At 44.4% G+C, this 22,463-nt stretch overlaps 1 protein-coding gene across 31 annotated transcripts in view; it reads left to right on the top strand.

The window, feature by feature from the left end:
- The window catches only part of CAMK2B (calcium/calmodulin dependent protein kinase II beta), a 264,424-nt gene that overhangs the window by 179,444 nt on the left and 62,517 nt on the right, over positions 1-22,463 (top strand). For 25 of the 31 annotated variants that reach the window (XM_077469607.1, XM_077469603.1, XM_077469622.1 and 22 more), the window contains exons 6-7: positions 11,099-11,171; positions 19,585-19,687. In XM_077469607.1, coding sequence (XP_077325733.1) covers positions 11,099-11,171; positions 19,585-19,687 — 176 coding nt within the window. The remainder of the gene's footprint in view (positions 1-11,098; positions 11,172-19,584; positions 19,688-22,463) is intronic. The other 6 variants (XM_077469600.1, XM_077469609.1, XM_077469606.1 and 3 more) reach the window with 1 other exon arrangement.

Here is a 22,463-nt window from a genome sequence, read left to right as displayed (position 1 = left end):
TTTGAATAATGTCCAGCATTATTTAACCTTCTTCCCATGAGCTCAGGCGGTCATGCACACAACCCTTGTCACCACGCTGGCCTAGGCTGATAGGAGAGTGCTTCAGAGAAAGGTTGTCTCTCTGCAGCATTCAAAATTATTCACAGCCCAAGGAAAAAGATGAAGAGGATCTTCTTCACATGACCTGCCAGAAGACACCTAAAATTTGGTATGTATTGGGACAGAGTGTGAACCCAGCCTTAATGGTTGGTGACACATAGTACATATTTTTTTACAAACTGTACAATAAGTGCATGTTTCAGAAATGCAGCCAGCTATAAAACTGCCAGCCCTGCTGTGAAATTACGGTAATCAGTATTCAATCAGTTCATTGCAAACTAGTCACATTATTAAGGCATGAGGAACAGTTGATCTCATGGATTAGCCTCAAAATGTTTGGGTTTACAGACAATTCCAGTTACATAACGTTACATTCAGGGGTGGATCCGGGGGGGGGGGGGGGGGGCAACAGGGAAATTGCACCCTCCGAGAATGCGGGTGGCACCGCGGGTGATCGGGCAGGCGGCTCCGCAGGTGACAGGCCGCCAAGCGGTTCCGCGGGTGTTGTTGTGTGTGGCTCCGTGGGTGACAGCGCGGGGCGGGTGAGGGGAGGCAGCTCAGTGTTTGAGCAGGGGAGCAGGGAGATGACATCATCTCTCACTGGCCTGATGAAGGAGCACGCATGCTCCGAATGCGTGCACGCATTTGCATCATCCCAGTGCGACTCCATACACCCCACCAGCTGACCTCCGTGACGCTGTGCTGAACCGAGCCAGAGACGCTGGAAACCACCGGCGCCACCGGACGAGATGCTCCAGTGCAAGAGGATCGCCTTTGGCTTGGAGTCCTGTGATGAACTGACCATTGGAACATTCTTTTATATATGATGTGCCTGAATTTCTACTATAAAGAGTGAGTGTACTACCTTCTAAATAAACAAATGTGGATTTTAATACTGCATTTAGGTTGGCACTGTTTGTGTTTCTGCTTGTGTATTCTCTCACTGCCCTGCATCTCTGAAGTTCCACCCTCACTGTGCGGGAAGCAGTGGGCAGCAGACAGATGACATTATCTCTCTGCTGCCTAATTTCACTCTGGGAACAATCCGCAACGTATGGCAGGCGACATGGCAAGTGACAATCCGCAATGTGTGGCAGGCTACGTGGGAAGTGACAATCCGCAACGTGTGGCAAGCTATGTGGCAAGTGACAATCCGCAATGTGTGGCAGGCTACGTGGCAAGTGACAATCCGCAATGTGTGGCAGGCTACGTGGCAAGTGACAATCCGCAACGTGTGGCAGGCGACGTGGTAAGCGACAATCCCCAACATGTGGCAGGCTACGTGGCAAGTGACAATCTGCAACGTGACAGGCTACGTGGCAAGTGACAATCCACAATGTGTACCAGGCGTCGTGGCAAGTGACAATCCGCAATGTGTGGCAGGCTACGTGGCATGTGACAATCTGCAACGTGTGGCAAGTGATAATCCGTAATGTGTGGCAGGTGACGTGGCAAGTGACAATCCGCAATGTGTGGCAGGCGACGTGGCAAGTGACAATCCGTAATGTGTAGCAGGTGACGTGGCAAGTGACAATCCACATTTGGTGGCAAGTGACAATGTGCAGTGTGTGGCAAGTGACGTGGCAAATGACACCCTCAGGGCTCCCACTGATTCTGCATTATGGTGAGTTGAACCATTTATTTTTATATTACAATGTAATAGAAATAATGCTCTCACTGGCCTGATGAAGGAGCATGCATGCTCCGAATGCGTGCACGCATTTGCATCATCCCAGTGCGACTCCATACACCCCACCAGCTAACCTCCGTGACGCTGTACTGAACCGAGCCAGAGACGCTGGAAACCACCGGCGCCACCGGACGAGATGCTCCAGCGCAAGAGGATCACCTTTGCCTTGGAGTCCTGTGATGAACAGACCATTGGAACATTCTTTTATATATGATGTGCCTGAATTTCTACTATAAAGAGTGAGTGTACTACCTTCTAAATAAACAATTGTGGATTTTAATACTGCACTTAGGTTGGCGCTGTTTGTGTTTCTGCTTGTGTATTCTCTCACTGCCCTGCATTTCTGAAGTTCCACCCTCACTGTGCGGGAAGCAGTGGGCAGCAGAGAGATGACATTATCTCTCTGCTGCCTAATTTCACTCTGGGAACAATCCGCAACGTATGGCAGGCGACATGGCAAGTGACAATCCGCAATGTGTGGCAGGCGAATTGGCAAGTGACAATCCACAATGTGTGGCAGGCTACGTGGGAAGTGACAATCCGCAACATGTGGCAGGCTATGTGGCAAGTGACAATCCGCAATGTGTGGCAGGCTACGTGGCAAGTGAGAATCCGCAATGCGTGGCAGGCTACGTGGCAAGTGACAATCCGCAACGTGTGGCAGGCGAGGTGGTAAGTGACAATCCGCAACATGTGGCAGGCTACGTGGCAAGTGACAATCTGCAACGTGTGACATGCTACGTGGCAAGTAACAATCCACAATGTGTAGCAAGCGTCGTGGCAAGTGACAATCTGCAATGTGTGGCAGGCTACGTGGCAAGTGACAATCTTCAACGTGTGGCAAGTGATAATCCGTAATGTGTGGCAGGTGACGTGGCAAGTGACAATCCGCAATGTGTGGCAGGCGACGTGGCAAGTGACAATCCGTAATGTGTGGCAAGTGACAATCCGTAATGTGTGGCAGGTGACGTGGCAAGTGACAATCCGCATTTGGTGGAAAGGGACAATGTGCAGTGTGTGGCAAGTGACGTGGCAAATGACACCCTCAGGGCTCCCACTGATTCTGCATTATGGTGAGTTGAACCATTTATTTTTATATTACAATGTAATAGAAATAATGCGCTTCAATCATCCTGACACCATAACAACCATGGTGCCGTGATTATTGGCAACACCAGCCATTTCTCCGATAAATTGCCCCCAAAAAAACATATTTTCTAGCAGTGCCCCTCCCGAGACTAGACTTTGGATCCGCCCCTGGTTACATTATATTCAATACATATATTTTTTTTTTAATTATGAGCTTCAGAGTGCTTTTTTTGTTGGAGTATGAGTGCAGGAATTCAACCCCTCCCATCCGCTGTCAACGTCTCCCTGATGTGATGCATTGTGTACACTGCATCATAGATTGGGTGTGACCAAACTGCACAGTGGGTGGGTCATAAATAGGAATTGTTAACCTCTGCACCACACTGTCCATGATTTACCTCTGCTTCCCATCCTTAGCTCACCAGTGCGCACCTGTCCAAAGCTACCCTCTGCACCCCACCATCCCCAACTCACCTCTGCACCCCTGTCCCCTGTCTGCAGCTAACCTCTGTGTCTCAGTCCAAAACTGATTTCTGCACCCGTTGTCCGCAACTCACTTCTGTAGCCCTCACCACAACTGGCTTCTGCACCTACTGTCCACAATTCACCATTGCACCCCCCATCTGCAACTCACCTATGCACCCACATCCAAAATTATCTGCAGCTCACTTCTGAACTCCCATCCACAATTCACTTCTGAACCTCTATCCACAACTAATTTCTGTACCCCCTATCTGCACCTCTGCACCCCCATCCACAATTAACTTCTGCACCCCCTTCCACAACGGTCCAAAGCTCACCTCTGCACCCTGTCCAAAACTCATCTCTGCATCCCGCGGCCACAACTCAATTCTCTGTACCCTGTCTGAAACCCAACTCTGCACCCCCTGTCAAACTCACCTCTTGCCTCACTGTCCACAACTCACCATTGCACCCCCATTCATAACTCACCACAGCTCACCGTTGCACCCCTATCCACAGCTCACCTTTGTGCCCACCACCCGGCCTTGACTCACCTCTGCAACCCTACCCATCCGCAACTGACTTCTGTAACCCCTGTCTGCAACTGACCTCTGCTCCTTACACCCATCCACAACTCATCTCTGCACCACAAGAAGGCGAATGACAACTCAACCTGTAGGATATTTTAAAGTGTGTTTGTCATAAATATTTGTAAAAACGGGCCTATATATATTTGTAAAAACAGGCCTATATTTTTAAGTGTATCCAACAACTGTTCAATATCCGCCACTCCTTTCTGCCAATCCCTCCACTGGCTTCCCATTGCCCAACGAATAAAATTTGAAACACTAACTATAACATACAAAGCCATTTACAATTCTGCCCCGACACCAATCTTATCTCCAAATATCACCCAAACCGTACTCTCCGCTCCTTCCAGGACCTTCTGCTTTCTAGCTCCCTTGTCTCCTCCTCCCATGCTCGCCTCCAGAACTTCTCCAGAGCCTCTCCCATCCTCTGGAACTCACTACCCCAATCTGTCCGGTTATCTCCTAATCTGTCTACTTTTAGACAAACACCGAAAATTCACTTCTTCAGGGAGGCCTATCTTGCCTTCAGCTAACAACTCAATCCTCTACTTCCCTCATCAGTTCATCCCTCACAGTCACTACCGTTTTTTCACCAGCCCCTCCCTCTCAGATTGTAAGATCACAGGAGCAAGACCCTTCAAACCTTCTGGTTTGGAATTGTACCGTTGGAGTATTGTCTCCTTTTATGTTGTAAAGTGCTGCGCAAACTGTTGGCCCTATATAAATCCTGTATAATAATAAATGTGTATCCAAATCACTGTCAGTGACGTCCATAATTACTGAACAGTAACTTCTTGGAGTTATTGCACACCTTCTTAGGAGCCTCAATGGCCAATATAGATACCACTATAGATACCCGTCACTTATGGTGCAAAGCAGGTGTGTAAGCAGCTCTCAAATGACTCTGGCTGCCAGGGGTTATAGGCTGAAGTGGCATAGTTAGCACATCTGGCACCCACGGCTGATCATTCTTTTGCACCCCCCCAAGAAAAATGGTATGTTGCAATATAGCAAGACCCTAGCAAAACGGTGGGTGTTGCATCAACAGTGGGAGGTGCTTAAATGTCCATATGCTTTCATGACTGTGCCACAAGCACGTATGTAACAGACAGTACAAACCTCAGTACACTCATTTTGACAAAATAAACTGTTCTATTGCATATCCTTTACTACACACAGCTAACCTTAAAGTGATATTTAAGTTTCCTTTTTTTTTTTTAAATAACAAACTTGTTATACTTACCTGCTCAGTGTAATAGTTTTGCACAGAGCAGCCTAGATTCTCCTCTTCTTGGGTCCCTCGCTGGCATCCCTGGCCCCTCCCTCCTTCCGGGTGCCCCTACAGCAAGCAGCTTGCTATGGGGTCATCCAAGCAGGCACACTCCATCTCCTGATTGGCTCACTGGATGTGATTGACAGCAGTGGGAGCCAATGGCTCCCACTGCTGCCAAAAGCCAATCAGGAGTGTGAGTCCCCGGAGAGCCAAGGCTCTCATAGACATCGCTGGATCGAGAGGGGGCTCGGGTAAGTATTAGGTGGGGCTGGGGGGGCTGCTGCACACAGAAGGTTTTTTAGAATGCATGAAGGTAAAAAACCCTGTGCCTTTACACCCATTTTAAAAAAGCATGTGCTGTACTTAGAGTGCAGTAGTCAGGATTAAGAAACTGTAAAACACAGTGAGGGGAATTTATCAAAACTGGTGCAGATAGAATCTGAAACAGCTGTGCATGGCAAATAATCAGCTTCTACCTTCAGCTTGTTCAGCTTTGAAAATGAAAGCTTTGAGCTGATTGGTTGCCATGCACAGCTGCTCCAGATTCTGTCTGCTCTAGTTTTGATAAATTCCCCTAAGGACTCATTCAGACAGGCGCTGAGGCAGGTCCTGTATGCTGACCCACTTTTTGCTGCATCTGCATCCATTGGAGAGCCTATAGAAATGGGTGTACAGATCCGAATGCAGACACTGTACTTTCGGATACATGCATGTCCATACAGCTGCTGCGTCCCAATTGACTTTGACTGGACTGCCTGCACAGGGATGCACAGAACACCAAGAATGCCCACGCAGTACACGGCCATCACACTGGACATGCATATACTGCATGTGAATGAGGCCTAATTGTCATGTGGGCCAGATAGCAGGAAAGAGGAGATGTTGGGTATGGGAATTTTTTTAGATTTTTTTATTATACTTACGTAGATGGATGCTGCATCTGTCCCCCCGCCAGCTCTAAGGCTGATTACCAAGTAATCAAACACAGCCGATCACTCAGTTCTCAAGTGCTCCCTAAGCAGAGAGCTCAGGGCCTTTGTTGCATCACCCCCTCCCAGGCCCCCCAATCCTTTGCCATACCAACCCCAACTTCCTAGTCCAGGGCCTTCTGCACACAAACCCCTCTCCTTGTCTTAAAAAATGCCTTCCAGTTCCACTGAGGCTCTGCCATGCTGAAGTGTAGCCCTGGAATGCCTTTCTATAGTGCTGGCAGGCGAGAGGAGCAAAGTGATTTAGCGCTAGGGTGCCTGTGCAGTCGCCCTCCTATTTGGTTCTCCGGTATTTGGCAAACTATGCAGTTTGCTTAGAGCAGTGCTTTCCAGTGCGGGTGAGGGTGACGGAACCCTAGTGGCGCCCCCCCCCAGATGTGTCACCCAGGGCTTTGCCCCCCTTCCACTCCCCCCCCCCCCAGGAGCTATATGACATAACATGCTAGTATGTATCACATAATAGCACATTATCGCAGACATATTTGTGAAATACCCTCCAACACTGCACTGTCAGTGTTCCAACGAGCGTTTGCATCTTATCTTAGTCTTCCCTCCAATGATTTCCCTTCTGCATATTTGCACTGGAGCCACATCATCATGGCACAGAGCAGTGTCGTAAATGTTAGCTGTGCATGCACAGCTCAGTGTACATTACCACTGACAATAGTGTCTCTTCTGTCATAAAAACCCTACCTGTCAGTGTTTTTTTTGTTGTTCAATTCTGTTCTAATAAAAGTGCAAACTGTTAGACACAGACCTATAGCTAATGCGAGTCTGTCAACCACATCAGCAAACACAGAGCATGGCTGGGCTGGTTTTGTATGCAGCCTTATGCTGTGTACACACGACCGGATTTTCCGGCAGAATAGTTCTGACGGAATCATTCCGTCGGATAGTCCGATCGCGTGTGGGATAGTTTGATAATTTTTCTTAAATATTTTTAGACGGACCTAGAAATAGAACATGTTTCAAATCTGTCTGAAGGACACAATATCTATCGGGAAAACCATTCGTCTGTATGCTGGTCCGACGGACCAAATACGACACAAGGGCAGCTATTGGCTACTGGCTATTGAACTTCCTTTTCTAGTCCCGTCGTACTTAATCGCGTTCAAAACTAACGGACTTTAGTCCGTTCATGTGAGGGCAAGTCCGTTCGTTCAGAAGTCCGTCAAAAGTCCGTCGGGAAGACCGTCGGACCTTTTCTGCCAGAAAGTCCGGTTGCGTGTACGCGGCATTAGACGACCATCCTTAGGGCTTTTCCATCAACCATCAACCTCAATGTAGACCAAGTAACCAGTCATATAGCAAAATTCTGAAGATTATATTAAAATGTATAATTAACCCTTTCATGACTAAGCCTATTTTTGACATTTGATGTTTACACGTTAAAATACATATTTTTTGCTAGAAAATAACTTGGAACCCCCAAACATTATATATATTTTTTTAGCAGAGACTCTAGAGAATAAAATGCCGATTGTTGCAATATTTTATGTCACACGGTATTTGTGCAGCAGTGTTTTAAGCGCAACTTTTTGGGAAAAGGGACACTTTCATGAATAAAAAAAAAAAAAAACAGTAAAATATGCCCAATTTTTTTTGCATAATGTGAAAGATAATGTTACGTCGAGTAAAAAGATACCAAACATGTCACGCTTTATAATTGCACGCACTCGTGGAATGACGACAAACTACGGTACCTAAAAATCTCAATAGGCGACGCTTTAATTTTTTTTCCGGTAGGCAACACTTTCATTTTTTTTTCCGTTTACCAGGTTAGAGTTACAGAGGAGGTCTAGGGCTAGAATTATTGCTCTCGCTCTGACAATCGTGGCGATACCTCACATGTGTGATTTGAACACCGTTTACATATGCGGATGCGACTTCCGTATGTGTTTTCTTTGCTGCGGGAGCCCGCGGCGACGGGGGTGCTTTAAAAAAAAATGGTTACAGCTTCAAGCCAGTCTCTCCCTAGCCGCAAGAAGTAGCGGATGTTCAATCGGGGCTCCCAATTGAACGGGAGCCCCGGTAAGAGTGGCGGGAGGGGGGGTGTCCCCTCCCGCTCCTCCGGCATAACAGCCGAGCGGCTTTTAGCCACATCGGTTGTTATGGCTGGAAAGCCGATTGCCGGCTCTGAAGAACGGTACCGGAATGATACCTGCAGGTGCAGGCATCATCCCGGTATACCCCCCGAAAGCCAAGTACGCACATCTGCGTACGCTCAACGGGAAGGGGATAAGCAAAGCTCTTGTAATTTTTAATAAGGTTGGAAACAATTAGACCCTCTGTCAGGTTTTTATGTATGTCTTTGTCCTCCCTGGGTAGAGTCTTCAGATATTTTCAACAGACTTGAAGTGAGAGAAATTCCAAAATATTTAGTTGTCACTGGAAAGGCAATTAGGTGGGGGGATCTGTAAGTGGATTTCCTGTTGAGACTTCCTCTCACTTCCTTGTGTGTTTCCCCAACTTAAAAAAATAGACTAATAGGATTAACCATTCATTACTCTAACTGAAACAAAAATATTTATATTTTTTATTTTCTAAAAGTTCTGTCCCCAAATTTTTGGCTTGAAGGAAGAAATTAAACCAATTTCTGACTGTCCTACTGTTGTGTGTCGTGAAAAGGCAAACCAGCACCACCTCTGTCCACACAGTGCCATGCTAGAAAACATGAAGATTACTGAACAATAGGGTTGAAGAGTTTCTTCAAGTCAAACCTGAACACTTTAGCAGCTCCCCCCCCCCCCTTGCTTTGAGACCCCCTCTATTAGATCAGGGTCCCCTTATATCAGGACTCCTCCCATGGCTACTTCACACTAGCAATTCAAGGTCCCCCTTAGAGACCCCCCATTAGATCAGAGTCTCCTTATATCAGAACCCCTCCCAAGGCTACCTTCACACCAGCGATTAAGGCCAATGCGAATAAAAGCTTGGGGCAGCACTAAGGAAAAACTTTTTGTAACAGTAGGTATTTGATAACAGCTTGGGCTCTCAGCTAGTTTCTACTGCTGTCTTTCTACTGCTGTCTTTCTAACTTCTTTTACCCACAAGTTGTATTGCATAATAATGATGCACCTAATAGTCATATAGAACATTAGGAAAAACAAATGTACCATGACATCACAAAATACAGTATATCTTTATTAGATGACTGCTTTGTATAATATGTGATTGCATATGTTAGATTTCCATACAATTGGATCTCCATCTCAGACCATAGAGTGTGAGGCCGCGTACACACGCGGGGACTGTTCGCCCAACTTTGTCCGCTGAACAGTGTTTCGGCGGACAGTCCGCCCGTGTGTGGGCTTTCAGCGGACAGTTTCAGCGAACAGTTTGCTGAACAAGGTTTTTCGGAATTTCCGAAAAACTGTCCGCTGAAACTTGGTTTCAGCGAACAGTCCCCTCGTGTGTAGGCTTGTTCGTCAAACTAAGTTCCGCGCATGCTCAGAAAGGATTTACACGCCGAAAGTTGTAATTCAGTGTATAGGACGTTGTATTTTCCGTCCCGTCGTACGTGCCGTTCACGTCATCACGCACGGTTTCAGCAAACTGTTCGTTCGTCGTGTGTGGGCAAGTCCGTCCATGCTAATTTTGAGCGGACTGTTTGCTGAAACTGTTTGACGGACAAAGTTGAGCGAACAGTCCCCGCGTGTGTACGCGGCCTTACAGACTGTGAGATGTGTTCACTTTACCAAAGCAGGAGCTGGCTGAAATTTGAGTTGTAGTTGGCTTTGTTAGCACCACCTGGCTCGACAAACTTAATTTAACAAAAATGAAGAAGCCATGGGGAAAATTGATGATCAAACAGTGACTGCATCCAATGAGCACTGGGTATACAGACAGTTGCGGGTGCTTCGGCTGTCACAATACAACAGCCAGCAGTGTAGATTCCTTCAGCCATGCCAGCCATGCTGTTGAATGATGGAATTCAGCTAATTTTCTTGTTCAGCCCGCACGGCTAAACAATAAAAATCTACAAGCATATAATTTTCTGTGTGCCACAAAATGAGAGTATCTTTGCAATGTGTAACGTTGAGTCACATTACTTCAGCGCAGGGAAAGCAATTAGACCAAAGGAGGAATGCCATACCAATAACAAAGGCACTGGATGTTTTTGTGCAAGACTTTACATTTGATTGGGTGCCCTAGGAATTTACTTCACTAAGTTTGTAAATTTGGAATGTCAACATCATACGTTGATTTAAAAAAAAAAGAAGCAAAATGTAATAAAGCGCACCTGTCATGAGAGAAATATAAGGGCTGTCGTTACATTGCTGGTTTCTTCTAACAATTTTCCAGTTTCCTGTTTGATGCTGGCCAATAGTTCTGTGTCATAGATCAAGGACAAAAAAAAGTCAAATTTCCTCTATACTAATTCCAGCTGAATGACTGAATGAAATATTTGAAGCCAAAAAACTGATGCAGCCTAGTAATTAGCATTCTCAGAAGGAGAAACCAGCAATGGTAGACTATATCATTCTTTCATGACATACAAGTCTCAGTATTTAAATTCCTAGATACCCATCAGCATATTAGGTCATCTCAGAATAGGAAGTATATAATTTTTTTAAAATATTTTGTTATTGCTTCCATCCAATAAACTTACAGTCATGTGATGTCACAAGAAGTATGTTTACAAGTAAATATGTGTGTATCGAAAACACATAAAAAATGTCTTGAGTGCAAAAGTATCAATGAAATGAGCATGTGAAACGGTGAATGTACAAATTCAGGAGCAGTTTACACATGTACCTGAAATAAGGATTTTAGACCCCATCCTTTGCAATGGTTAATTTTGGTTGGCAGACATCCCTTCCCTTCTCTCCCACCCTTCCCCTCCTCCATCAGCTCGCAGGGTGCACACAGATCTTACTAACACCCCCCTGCTGTTTGCACGCAGTCATTGCATCCAGCAGATTCTTGAAGCAGTCCTCCACTGTCACCAAATGGGGGTTGTCCACAGGGACCTTAAGGTGAGTTTTGTCTCCCCCGCCCATACCATCTCTATTCCATGTGCATGTCAGGCTGGACATACCTCCATACCCATCTCTCACCCTATGCAAGCCTGCTGTTGGTTTGTTGCGTGCATGCTGGTGGCAAGTTGTTTCTGGCTTTCTTTGTGGATGTTGAAAAAGTTGTGGTTATTACGGCATGTGAAGGTTTGGAATGGGAAAGCAGCTTAAATTGGGGGTGCATGGCATATTGAGGGCAGTGATCTTTACTTTGTGCAATTTTGCATGGTTTTGTGCCCAAAGTATATAAATGTGCAGTATGATTCTTATATGTACTCAGTGGTTCAAGGATCAATTTGTATTTATACCACCATTATACCAGTCTTCACCAACTTTTTGGAACTTCCCCTGCTCAGCAACAGTATGCTCACCATCTCTCTAAAACCTACCTATCTCTGCCATTTGTTGTGCCACTCTGTCTTGGCAGTATGAAAGAGGTGCTAGTCACAGAGTTGGTTATTTGACTCTCTGTATAGCAGAATTAAAGTGTTTGTTAACCCCCCAAAAAAAAAGAAAATACACACTGGTCCTTTAAAGCAGATTAAACAGCACAGTGCTTGTGCTGTATAATCTGTCCCCTCTAAACTGTAAAAAAAACTGCTACTTCCAGTATGCCCTCTCTGTGCTGACCACGATAACCATGGCTACTCAGCCCTGCCCACCGTGGTCAGAGTGTGTCCCTCCGTCATACGATGCTGTCACCTCTGCTCTCTTCTCTCCCCCCTAACCCCCTCCTTCCTGCCTGTCAACACACTCTCTGTGTCTGTCACCGATCTGCCCCGCCCCCCACCGCTATTATTAAAAAAACAAAAACCTACAAATTCCACTGTCAGCCCCTCTATTTGAGGCAGGCATAGCACATTGTATAAATCCTTTCTAAACAGGAGCATTCTAAATAGCTATTTACAGCTGTCGTCCGGCCAGTCACGTGACTCACGGCCGCCTTACAGCTCCGAGACAGGGCATCTGCAGGAGGAGCTGAGTGGACACGTGATCTCTAAAGGGAGATCATGGTCCCTCTTGCAGTAGCAGTGTATCAGAGCTGAAAAAGGGGCCGCAAATCATGTGACCGGCCTGAAGACAGCTGTAAATAGCTATTTAGAATGCTCATTTTTAGAAAGGATTTACACAGTGTTATAACAGCCTCTAATAGAGTGGTTGGCAGATTTAAACAGATAGGGTTAACAAACACTTTAATCGGTGACTATAGAAAAAAAATTCAAAATGTAAAACTCATCTATAAAATTTGTGAAAAGGGGAAACGGACACTAAATACCTGTACAGCACAATCTGTAAATGCTAACTTCTGCCGTCCTGCCCCTGAAGTGATCTCCACACTTATCAATTCACATTTCTGATCATGCTTGTAGCAACTGCTAGTTCTTTCATATTACTGAGCTAGTCTCACCAGGGTACCTGTGACTCCGTGTAACATGCCTTATTCAGCTTTGTGAAATCTGTGCTTTCCAGCCAGCAGGATGTGGTGGTGGGGGGCGGGGGGGGGGGGGGGGGTAATTCAGACACAACATAAACTGCAATCTCATTTCAGGTAAAGTACATAAACATGTTAATTCATCATAGGTCTTTGCCAGTTCCTCAATTTAAAACAATGTTCGCCAAAATTCTGCCTCATGATTAGTCCAGGTTTCCTCTTTATAGCGGACCTATCATTAAAACTAGCATTTCACATTAATCAATAGGTATTATATGTTAGCATTAGGAAATCACATTATCTTTAAAGTGGAAGTCCATGTTAAAGCTAAAATCCCTGCATCCAGCCACCAACATTCTAACACTAACCTATCTAGCCCTGTAAAGATAAAATCAGTATACATACCTTTTCTGAAGCAGATCTGACCCAATCTCCAGCGGCGGAAGCTCTGCTGAGTACACATCTGACAACGGCTGTGAAATGAATGGGGAGCAATGTTGCCCATAGAGTTACTATGGGGCTTCCATTGTTGGAAGTGTCCCCTGCACCCACCTCTACAGCGAAGCCGCAGCTGACAGCTCAGCATGGGATCAGAGCTTCCTCCGCTGGAGATCGGATCCCCTGCAGAAAAGGTATGTATACTGATTTTTTCTTTACAGAGCTTGATAGGTTAGAGTTAGAATGTTGGTGGGTATAGATGCAGGGATTTCAGTTTTAGCATGGACTTCCACTTTAAGGAAAAAAAGTACGTCATAAAAACAAAAGAATGATTTCTGTCTTGCCTGTAAAATCATTTTCATGGAGTACAGCACAGGACACAGACTCATGGTTAACCACAGGTTAACCTTTAGGTGATTTGACACTGGCAAAGGCTACAGGGGCATCCCCCTATATAATCTCTCCCACTCCCAACAAGCCTCAGTTTTGTAGGAAGCAATAAGGAGATCATAAAAAGCTGAGTCAAAAATCCTTTTTTCTTAATCGTATAGTACAGAACACAGGATCTTAGTCTTAACCATGGGGTGTCCACAAGCAGTCCAACAGAGAGGTGGGTAACACAGCAAGCATACACTAACAGACCCATGTAACAACAGGTCAAGGGAGGGCTTAACCAAAATCAGAGAGCAGCTTGTAGCACTTTACACCTGAAAATGGGTTTAGAAGAGGCCTGAACATCCACCTGGCAAAACTTAAAAACACAAACAGAAGACCAGGTGACAGCCTTGCATCTGGCGGACTCTGAAAAGTCCATGAGGCACCGGATCTGGTAGAGTGCGCCCTAACAGGAAAGGAAGGAACCCTATCCTTTAGTCTATAAACTTGGATGATCACTTTTGTAATTCAAATAGCAATGGTGGAGCAAGAAACAGGGGGCCCCCTGTCAGAGCTTTTAGGAAGAACAAAGAAAGAAACAAATTGCCTAAAAGAGGCTATAGCTGACAGGTGGGCCTCGCAGTATGTACCTCATCAAGATAGTGGAGACACATTTCCTTGAGATGTTTCACAGCATGACATAAGAAGAAAAGAACAATGTCCTGGTTATGGTGGAACGAGGAAATCACCTTTGGGAGAAATTCTAGAGGACTAGGAAACACAGGGTCCCTAACTCAGACTATATGCAAGTGACAAGGAGATATTGCAAGCAGGTTCAAAGGGCAGCCTCTGAAGGGCAAAAAAACTAGGTTAAAGGGGTTGTAAAGGTAAATGTTTTTTCACCTTAATGCATTCTATGCATTAAGGTGAAAAAACATCTGACAGTGCCTGCGCCTTCAGCCCCCCCCCCTCGTTTTACTTACCTCACCCCTCGAAAGTCCCGCGCTCGTCCCCCGAAGTCCTTTCCACAATTCAGCCTGGCCGCTGATTGGCTGGAGGGGATGGATGGAAAGCAGCGCAGCCATTGGCTCGCGCTGCTGTCAATCACATCCACTGACGCGGAGCGCAGGGGCCCTGTGGTACAGCGAGCGGCTATAGCTACCGACTGTATCACGGGAGCGCGCCCGCAGATGCTTCTCACCATGCGAGGGAGCTCGCATGAACGTGAGAAGCATTTGCGGGAGGAAGCCGAGACAGCCGCCGAGGGATCCCAGAAGAGCAGGTTCGGGGCCACTCTGTGCAAAACGAGCTGCACAGTGGAGGTAAGTATAACATGTTTGTTATTTTAAATAAAAAAAAATTTCACTTTACAATCCCTTTAAGGTCCCACTGAGTCACAGGGCAAGATATAGAGCAGTGATGGCGAACCTTGGCACCCCAGATGTTTTGGAACTACATTTCCCATGATGCTCATGCACTCTGCAGTGTAGTGGAGCATCATGGGAAACGTAGTTCCAAAACATCTGGGGTGCCAAGGTTCGCCATCACTGATATAGAGGGACCTTACAAGCAGGGCTGAGATTTTTTACTTGACGGAACTCAAAGGCATATGCTGACACAAACTAGACTGGAGGATAGGGTTGATTTACTAAAATGTACTGAAAGTGCAAAATCTGGTGCAGCTCTACATGAACAAGCTGAAGTTAGAAGCTAATTGCCTACCATGCACAGCAGCACCAGACTTTGCACTCTCCAGTTTTTGTAAATAAACCCCAATGTGCCCGTGAAGTACTTCCTAGGATCACCAAATCCAATAGGTTTCTGTCCCTCAGAACCTGGACTTCAACAGCCAAGCCATTACAGCTAGCGACACTGACGTCTGTCTGGACAATCTGGAAGAGCCCACAGAGAGTCTGCCGGGAGTCAGAGTATGCCCAAGTATCACAACCTCCTAGTCCAGTGCAGTGCAATGAGAATCACCTGAATTTCTCATTCTCAATCTTGTGAAGTAGATGATGGTGGAGCTGTAGGGGAAAAAAAGCATAATTTAGGATGAACTGATCCCACAGAGTCACCAGAACATCCATTGTGAAGGCCAAGGATCCCTGTACCTGGTGATGAACCTGTCCAGTTTGTGTTGAATCTGGATGCCAGAGGATTAATATCCAGCATCCCCACATTTAGCAAACCGTTTGAAACAACCTCCAGATGGAGAGCCTATTCCCGCCAGATCCAGGCACTGGCAAATTCCCATACCTGGGATGTGAATGGCAGATGGGGCCAGAACTTGCAGTTCTGCCCAAGTTTGAATCAAGTCCGCTATTCATTTACGTGGGCCACTGCTGTGGCATTCTCTGACCGGATTCAGCTCGGGTGACCCTGAAGCTGAGAGGTCCATCATTGAAGGGACAAACAAATTGTTCCAGGATGTCAATGAGAAAGTGAGCTTCCTCCAAAGACCAAAGTCTCCTGTACATGAGAGTGGAGGGGAAAAAGTTTGTTTCAGTGCAGGTACTGTAATAGTTGAGTCGGGTCCAGCAATGACTTCCAAAGTTGGATCCATCTGAGTCTCTGAGCAGTCTGCACAGTCCACTGGAAACTAGCACACAGTGCTTAGGAGGACTGGTCATTTAACAGGAAATCATCCAGCTATCTCGCAGTGTGAATCCCCTGAGAACAGAGTAGAGCTAGGACTAGGGCAAGCACCTTGGTGAGACCTAGGGTGATGTAGATAGGCCAAAAGGGAGGGCAACAAATTGATAATGTCATATACCCACAGAAAAAGGCAGATTGCATTAATGAGGAAGAAAATTGAGGATGTGTGAATTAGCATCCTTGATGTCCACAGAGGCCAGTGGGTCACCAAGTAAAAGGGAAACAACAACTGACATACAGAACTTTTGAATACGCAGGAAATTTTAGATGTTGGGAGACCTGTATAGCACCCTGTGACTAATTCAAAGCAATACACTATGTTGCAGGTCCCACTGGCATCTTCTTCCAGGTGGGACTGGGTAAAGTCCCCCAAGGCTAAGCCTAGGAGTCAACCAATCTGGAAAGCTGCAGTTGCTAAGGAGCAGTTACAATGCATGAGAGAAGGGTCTTAAGAAAAGAGGTTATTTAGCGGATGTCCTCTTTAGCTTTTTTTTTTCCAGTGTCAAATCAACTGAAAGTAGCTGCCTAAAACCAGTGATGGAAGGTGGGTGCAACCTGTAGTCAGACTTCTGAATAGGATCACAGCACCTTATACCCCCTACAGTCCTATGCCCAATTTTCCCTACACTGTTTTTCTGATTACAAGTTTACTTTAAAGAGTAACTCCACTTTTGGTGAGAAAAAAAAACATTCCCCCCAGGGGGACCTATGTACATTTCAAGGATTTTGTTGCAGATTCCTACCTTGTGTTATTCTGAAGAAATAGCTGTTTGTCCGTGTCCATGTGCAAAGGGAATGTGAATTATTTATAAACATCAATCAGATGCTGCACTTGCAGGGCTCTAAGAAGGTGATAGTGTCTGCATCCCTTTGTGATTTCCCTTTGGGAGTATCTCACCAAAAATGTAATTTTTACTGCAGGAGATGCCCAAATTCCCACATTTCTGGGGGGACATTCCACACACCAACTTTGTACGGAATGCCTCCAGGTTGACATATTGCATTGCATTTTACATCAAATTACAGCTCTGAAGATTGAAAAGAAAAGGTAACTTTTAATACCATTCAATTACAAAATGAGTGGCAGTTGTATTTGCTATTTTTTTTCCCTCAAAATGGAGTCACGCTTTAGGCCTCTTTCACACCGACGTGCCGTTCAGGCCCGCCTGTCAGTTTTTCAGGCGGACCTGAACGGGTGCTCCAAAGAGCTCTATGGAGCGTCGGATGTCAGCGGTGACATGTCCGCTGACATCCGACCCGCTCCGATCCGAAAAAGTGTGACGGAGGAAAAAGCTATTTTTCCATCCGTCTGCGGATCGGATCGGATGACGACGGGCACTGCGGTCCGTCGTCATCCGATCTCCCATAGGGGAGAGCGGCGCTGTGACAGGTCCGTCCCTGCGCAGTGTGCAGAGACAGACCTGTCATCTCCCTGCTCACCGGGGATCACCGGAGTGATCCCCGCTGAGCAAACGGACATCCACGGGGCGGATCAGAACTGATCCGCCCCGTGTGAAAGGACCCTTAAGAGCTCAGGCATTTGTTTACATCCGTGCTACTTATCTTTCCAAAAAAAATCAATATCAATGCAAAAGTAAGTTTTTGGTTTGATGCAAACCCTAAACAGCTTAAAGCAGAATTAAATCCAAAAAGGCAATTATTATATTGCAGCTTACCAATTCTTAGATGTGATGGCTGCATTAGCTTTCTTTTATAGGCCATTTCCCTTTATTTTCACTTGATGATCGGGCCAGTAAGTCTGTTATTTTTCAAAAGAACAAGCTCTCCTGCAAATATAGAAATTAAAGTGTTAAGACAAAACATGACAGTGGTCAGATTTTATTTATGCAAAACCTTCACCTCAAAATAAAAAAGAAAACTGTTGCTGCTTGTGCAACTGCAGTGTGAGCTAGAGTTTGGCTTCAACTTTTTAGTGTATCTAAATCTGCTACTACAGCCAACACTACCCTCCTGCCAGACTGACAGTGCTGCTGCCCAAAGGTGTCCCTTTATTCAGAGTATAGACACTCTAATACAGAGAGAAAAATGTTTAAAAAATAAAACTAAAGCAGTCACCACATCTAATAATTGGTAAGCTGCAATATATTACATATTTGGTTTTGGGTTTAATACTGCATATCTAAATAAAACTTTTTCAAGCTTAGTTTTTATCATTTCAACTCTATTCCGGCTAGTAATACATTTGCTGTCCTAGGGTGACAATGCTCACTGATCATACTGTATCCATGGATTTGCAACCTTGTCATCCTCGACTGCTCTCCTGATTTGGACTATAAACACCCGTACGGCAAGTTACAAAAACACTGCATTTCTGCCAGAATCAACAGGTATTTTTCTGTACTGGCAGAAAATGTAGTTAGCCAAAAAAAAGAAAACTAGTGCAGCCACCACATCTAAAGACTGCTGCAAAATATTACATTTTTGTTCTTGAGCTTAGGTATCCTTTAGAGCAACTCCTTGAGCAAAAGAAATGCAAATCAAAGCAACTCAAATGCAAGCTACTCAGAAGACCTGAATAGTGAAGTGAAGCATAGTGAATTTTACATGTAACTGAGTCTGTAGCCTGTTCACACAAACCCTAAAAATCTGTTATATTTCGTCTAACTACTCCTACCTTCCTCCCCTACTCTGTATTTTTAGTTCAGAATAAAGCCTTATTTTGAGTAACCTGGGCTGTAGATTCACCTCACTTATCCAATGTATCCAGCTCCTAGTTGTCTACATGTCTCTTCTAAGGCTGGATTCACACTAGAGATCGCAGAGTCTCACAGCAGGAGTCCGATGCGTCTCCATTCACCATTTCAGTTCTGATTTCAGCTTGAATTTTGAGTTGAATTTGGACCTGAAACGGACCAAAAGACACACAGGATTCCACCGGAGTCGCTGAGGAGATATGTGAACTGGCTCCATTGAAAGCCAGTCACAATCTCCTGCTATGCGAATTGGATGCGAGGAAACCCACATCCAATTCGCAGTAGTGTGAACCCAGCCTAAAGTATGGATGAGGATCCAATAATAAAGTTATACTACAGAGACATTCTAATGTTAGTGCTCACATTATACATAGAAAGAAATGTCAAGGTACAAACACCATCAACACTAAAAAGCTATTATCTCTTCTGCTACTGTGATAATCCCCATCATTGTAATAATAGTATAATAACAAAATTCATATTTCTTTTTCTTGAGAAGTCAAATCTGCGACTAGATTATCAGGTAAAAGAGATGGAGACCATACAGTCTGAAAGTAAGGTGACCAGACCTCCCTTTATGAAAATTTGCAGAGAAGTGAAGCTTTATGCTGTACTATATCACTTCTCAAGAACATTCATACAACTCCAAGTCTGGTCACCTTTATAAAGGGAACCTTAGTCCCCCTGGGTGACTGTAAGCTGCAGACAATGAACAGTGGTAATATGTCAATTCAACTAACCAGATTTCTGTTAACAACAGCCAGAAAACCTTCTACTTGCCAGTAAATGCAAAGGAGCTGCTGTCAAGTTGGCGGATTTTGGCCTGGCCATAGAGGTACAAGGAGAACAGCAGGCCTGGTTTGGTAAGTTTGGGGAGCCAGGGGCAATATGTCAATGTTCAAAGCTGACCAAAACAATGTTATTTCTTTAGTAATATTACCGTGTCACCCAGATGATAATTCCTGGCCTGATGGTAGGTCCATGAGCAGTAAAGTATTTAATTTTAGGAGGCGGGAAGGATGGAGATTATTCTCTAGAACCAGGACATAGAAAGAGTGTATGGTGCACTAATGAAGAATATAAGGTCTATGCTGACAGCCTGATGATACATTTTTAAAGCAATTCAATCACTAAAACACATAATAAGAGACCAGGAATGTCAAATTTCCAAAAGTGCCAGATTCTGCAGAATGTTCAACTAGCATTTTATCTTTACTATTGCATACCTCCCAACTTTCTAAAATGGGAGTGATGGCCACCTATTAGCAAAAGTATAGGACACACATAGGACATAAGACACACATAGAACATAGGACACACACCCTGTCATAGCCCCTCCCTACTTAAAGGAGAATTGTACAAAAAAATTTTGGGTTAAACCCACAAGTGCTTTTTTTATCACTACCATTCCTTTATACTTGCTTTTGGAATTTACAAATGCAGCAATTTAGAATTTAGATGAAAGGTTTAACACTGTAAAACACTTTTTGATAGATAAGTATTGCATTTTATATACATCTATATAGATCATTCCAAAATGAGAGACAAATGAGGGGGAAAGAGGGACAGAGGGACTTTGTTCCGAATGAGGGACAGTCCCTCGATATCAGGGACAGTTGGGAGCTATGCTGTTACAGAGATTGGTATAAAGTGCAAATAATTATTGTGCTACCCAAAAAAAAAAACAGGTGAGCGGCTACAAATGAATGTGACAAAAATTCATAAATAGAAATGGGTGAAAATGTAGCGCTCATAAATGCAAACAGTGTTAAAAAACTGTTCAAACTCAAACATGTAAGTCCCAACTATGTGAGCGTAAAGGAACAACTAAGTCCCAAGTGAGTAAGTCCAAAAAAATGGCGAATTCACCACAGACACATGGTTGTTCTCACAAGGAAAGAAATGATGGACTGACTGATCTGGTGTCGCTGACATCCAGGTCCATCGCTTCTGGTAAGAGTAAAGCCCCATACACACTATGAGATTTTCTGCTGATTTTTTCCATCAGATTTACCAAAGCCATGTAGTGCAAGGCCCTCGCTGATTGCATACAAATTGAAACTCCTAAGGTTTGACAACATATTATATGGTTTTGTTAAATCTGAAAGACAAAATCAGCAAAAAATCTCATAGTCTGTATGGGGCTTATCCATTCTTATTCCAATTTGGATGTCACTGTTTTCTGGATATTACACAATTCAGTCCATCATTTCTTTCCTGTTCTATGTTGCCACTTACCCGGTCCCACCAATGAAATAAAATGATAGAAAATCACAGCCGCTGGAGGTTCTCACAGGGCTGAAGGAGGAGTTTTGGGACCCCGTGGGTATAGGGCAGAAATGATGTTAGCTTGGGGGAAGAAAGCATTCCTGTTCAAATCGCATTCCATTTTATGCAGTGCGATTTGCGCCCATTCATTTTGTATTGACACAAATTGCACCGGTTTTGATATCGGGAACATTTTCACGAGTACTCGTGCAAATGCACTGTATAGGCACGGATACCGGTGCATCCCTGCTTATAAGTACATTTATAGACAAAACTTTCAGGTTATTATTGTTGTCTTACCACTGGGGAGATTAACCTTCTAATTTTGTCCTTGTGGCCATTGTCACTGAAATAAAAAGTAATAGAAATTTTGTTTAAGTAGAGATTTACCTTCATTGTAATTTCTTTACAGTTCCTATTTTGCCTTAAGGACAGGAAGAGAAGGGAAATCTCCTTAAACGACAGCTCCTTTAAAGTGCACCTCAGTGTAACCAGCAGTTTTAAATACCTACCTTTAAGCCCGTTCTGGAGATGCTGACTGTTTAGCTTTGCCGAGCACTACAGCCCATAGTTGTATATAGTGCTGGGCAGGCTGTGAATCCACTGCAGATCCACCATTTCCCCTATTCATTCCTATAGATAAGGCTGTACTCCTATGAATGACTGCACCTACCAAGAATACAAGTTTTATCATAGGAAGGAATGGGGTAAATGCCATACATGCACAGCAGATGCATTTACCCCAAAAGGCTTTGTGATGCCAGGCAAGGCTGCACAATAGTAAAGATGACTGGAGCTGGGCTGAAGGTAAGCATTTAACACAAAAAATGGGTTTAGACAGGGAAAAACTGGGATACATTTTTTATTATATCCCAGTCAAATCTTAAACAAAACTGTTGGATACACAGAAAAGTAAAGGACAGAAATACTGCAACTTTTTGTAATAAAAAAATGTTTTTGTCTGACAAAATGTCTGTTGCAATTCTCATCTATAGTATGTGAATGAAAGCTCCGGTGTTCATGTATTGCAATTAGCTTGTGTGAATGGGATGCAACTTCACAGCTCTGGAAAATAAACTGACTTTAGCAGTCCTTCTGGGCCCTATGCCAGAACTAAACTGAAAGATCTAACCCAGGAACCGAAATTTCACTTTAATACCATAAAATTACTAATAACTGAATCACAACAAAAGTAATATCCTAATTCTGCTTAAGTGTCAAATTAGACACAGTTCATTAAAAAGGTTGGCTTTAAATTTAACAGTAGCTGATTCTTTTCTTTGGAGTGACACAAATCAAAATAACTTTTGCCTTATATAATAAGGTCAATGTGCAGTAACCTAAAGCAACTGCTGAAATCTGATTGGTTGC

Source organism: Lithobates pipiens, unplaced genomic scaffold, assembly GCF_037356315.1.
Source record: "Lithobates pipiens isolate NorthernLeopardFrog02 unplaced genomic scaffold, aLitPip1_a1.2 Scaffold_8, whole genome shotgun sequence".
In the NCBI taxonomy this organism is placed as follows: Eukaryota; Metazoa; Chordata; class Amphibia; order Anura; family Ranidae; genus Lithobates; species Lithobates pipiens.
This window is presented reverse-complemented; position numbering and strand designations above follow the sequence as displayed.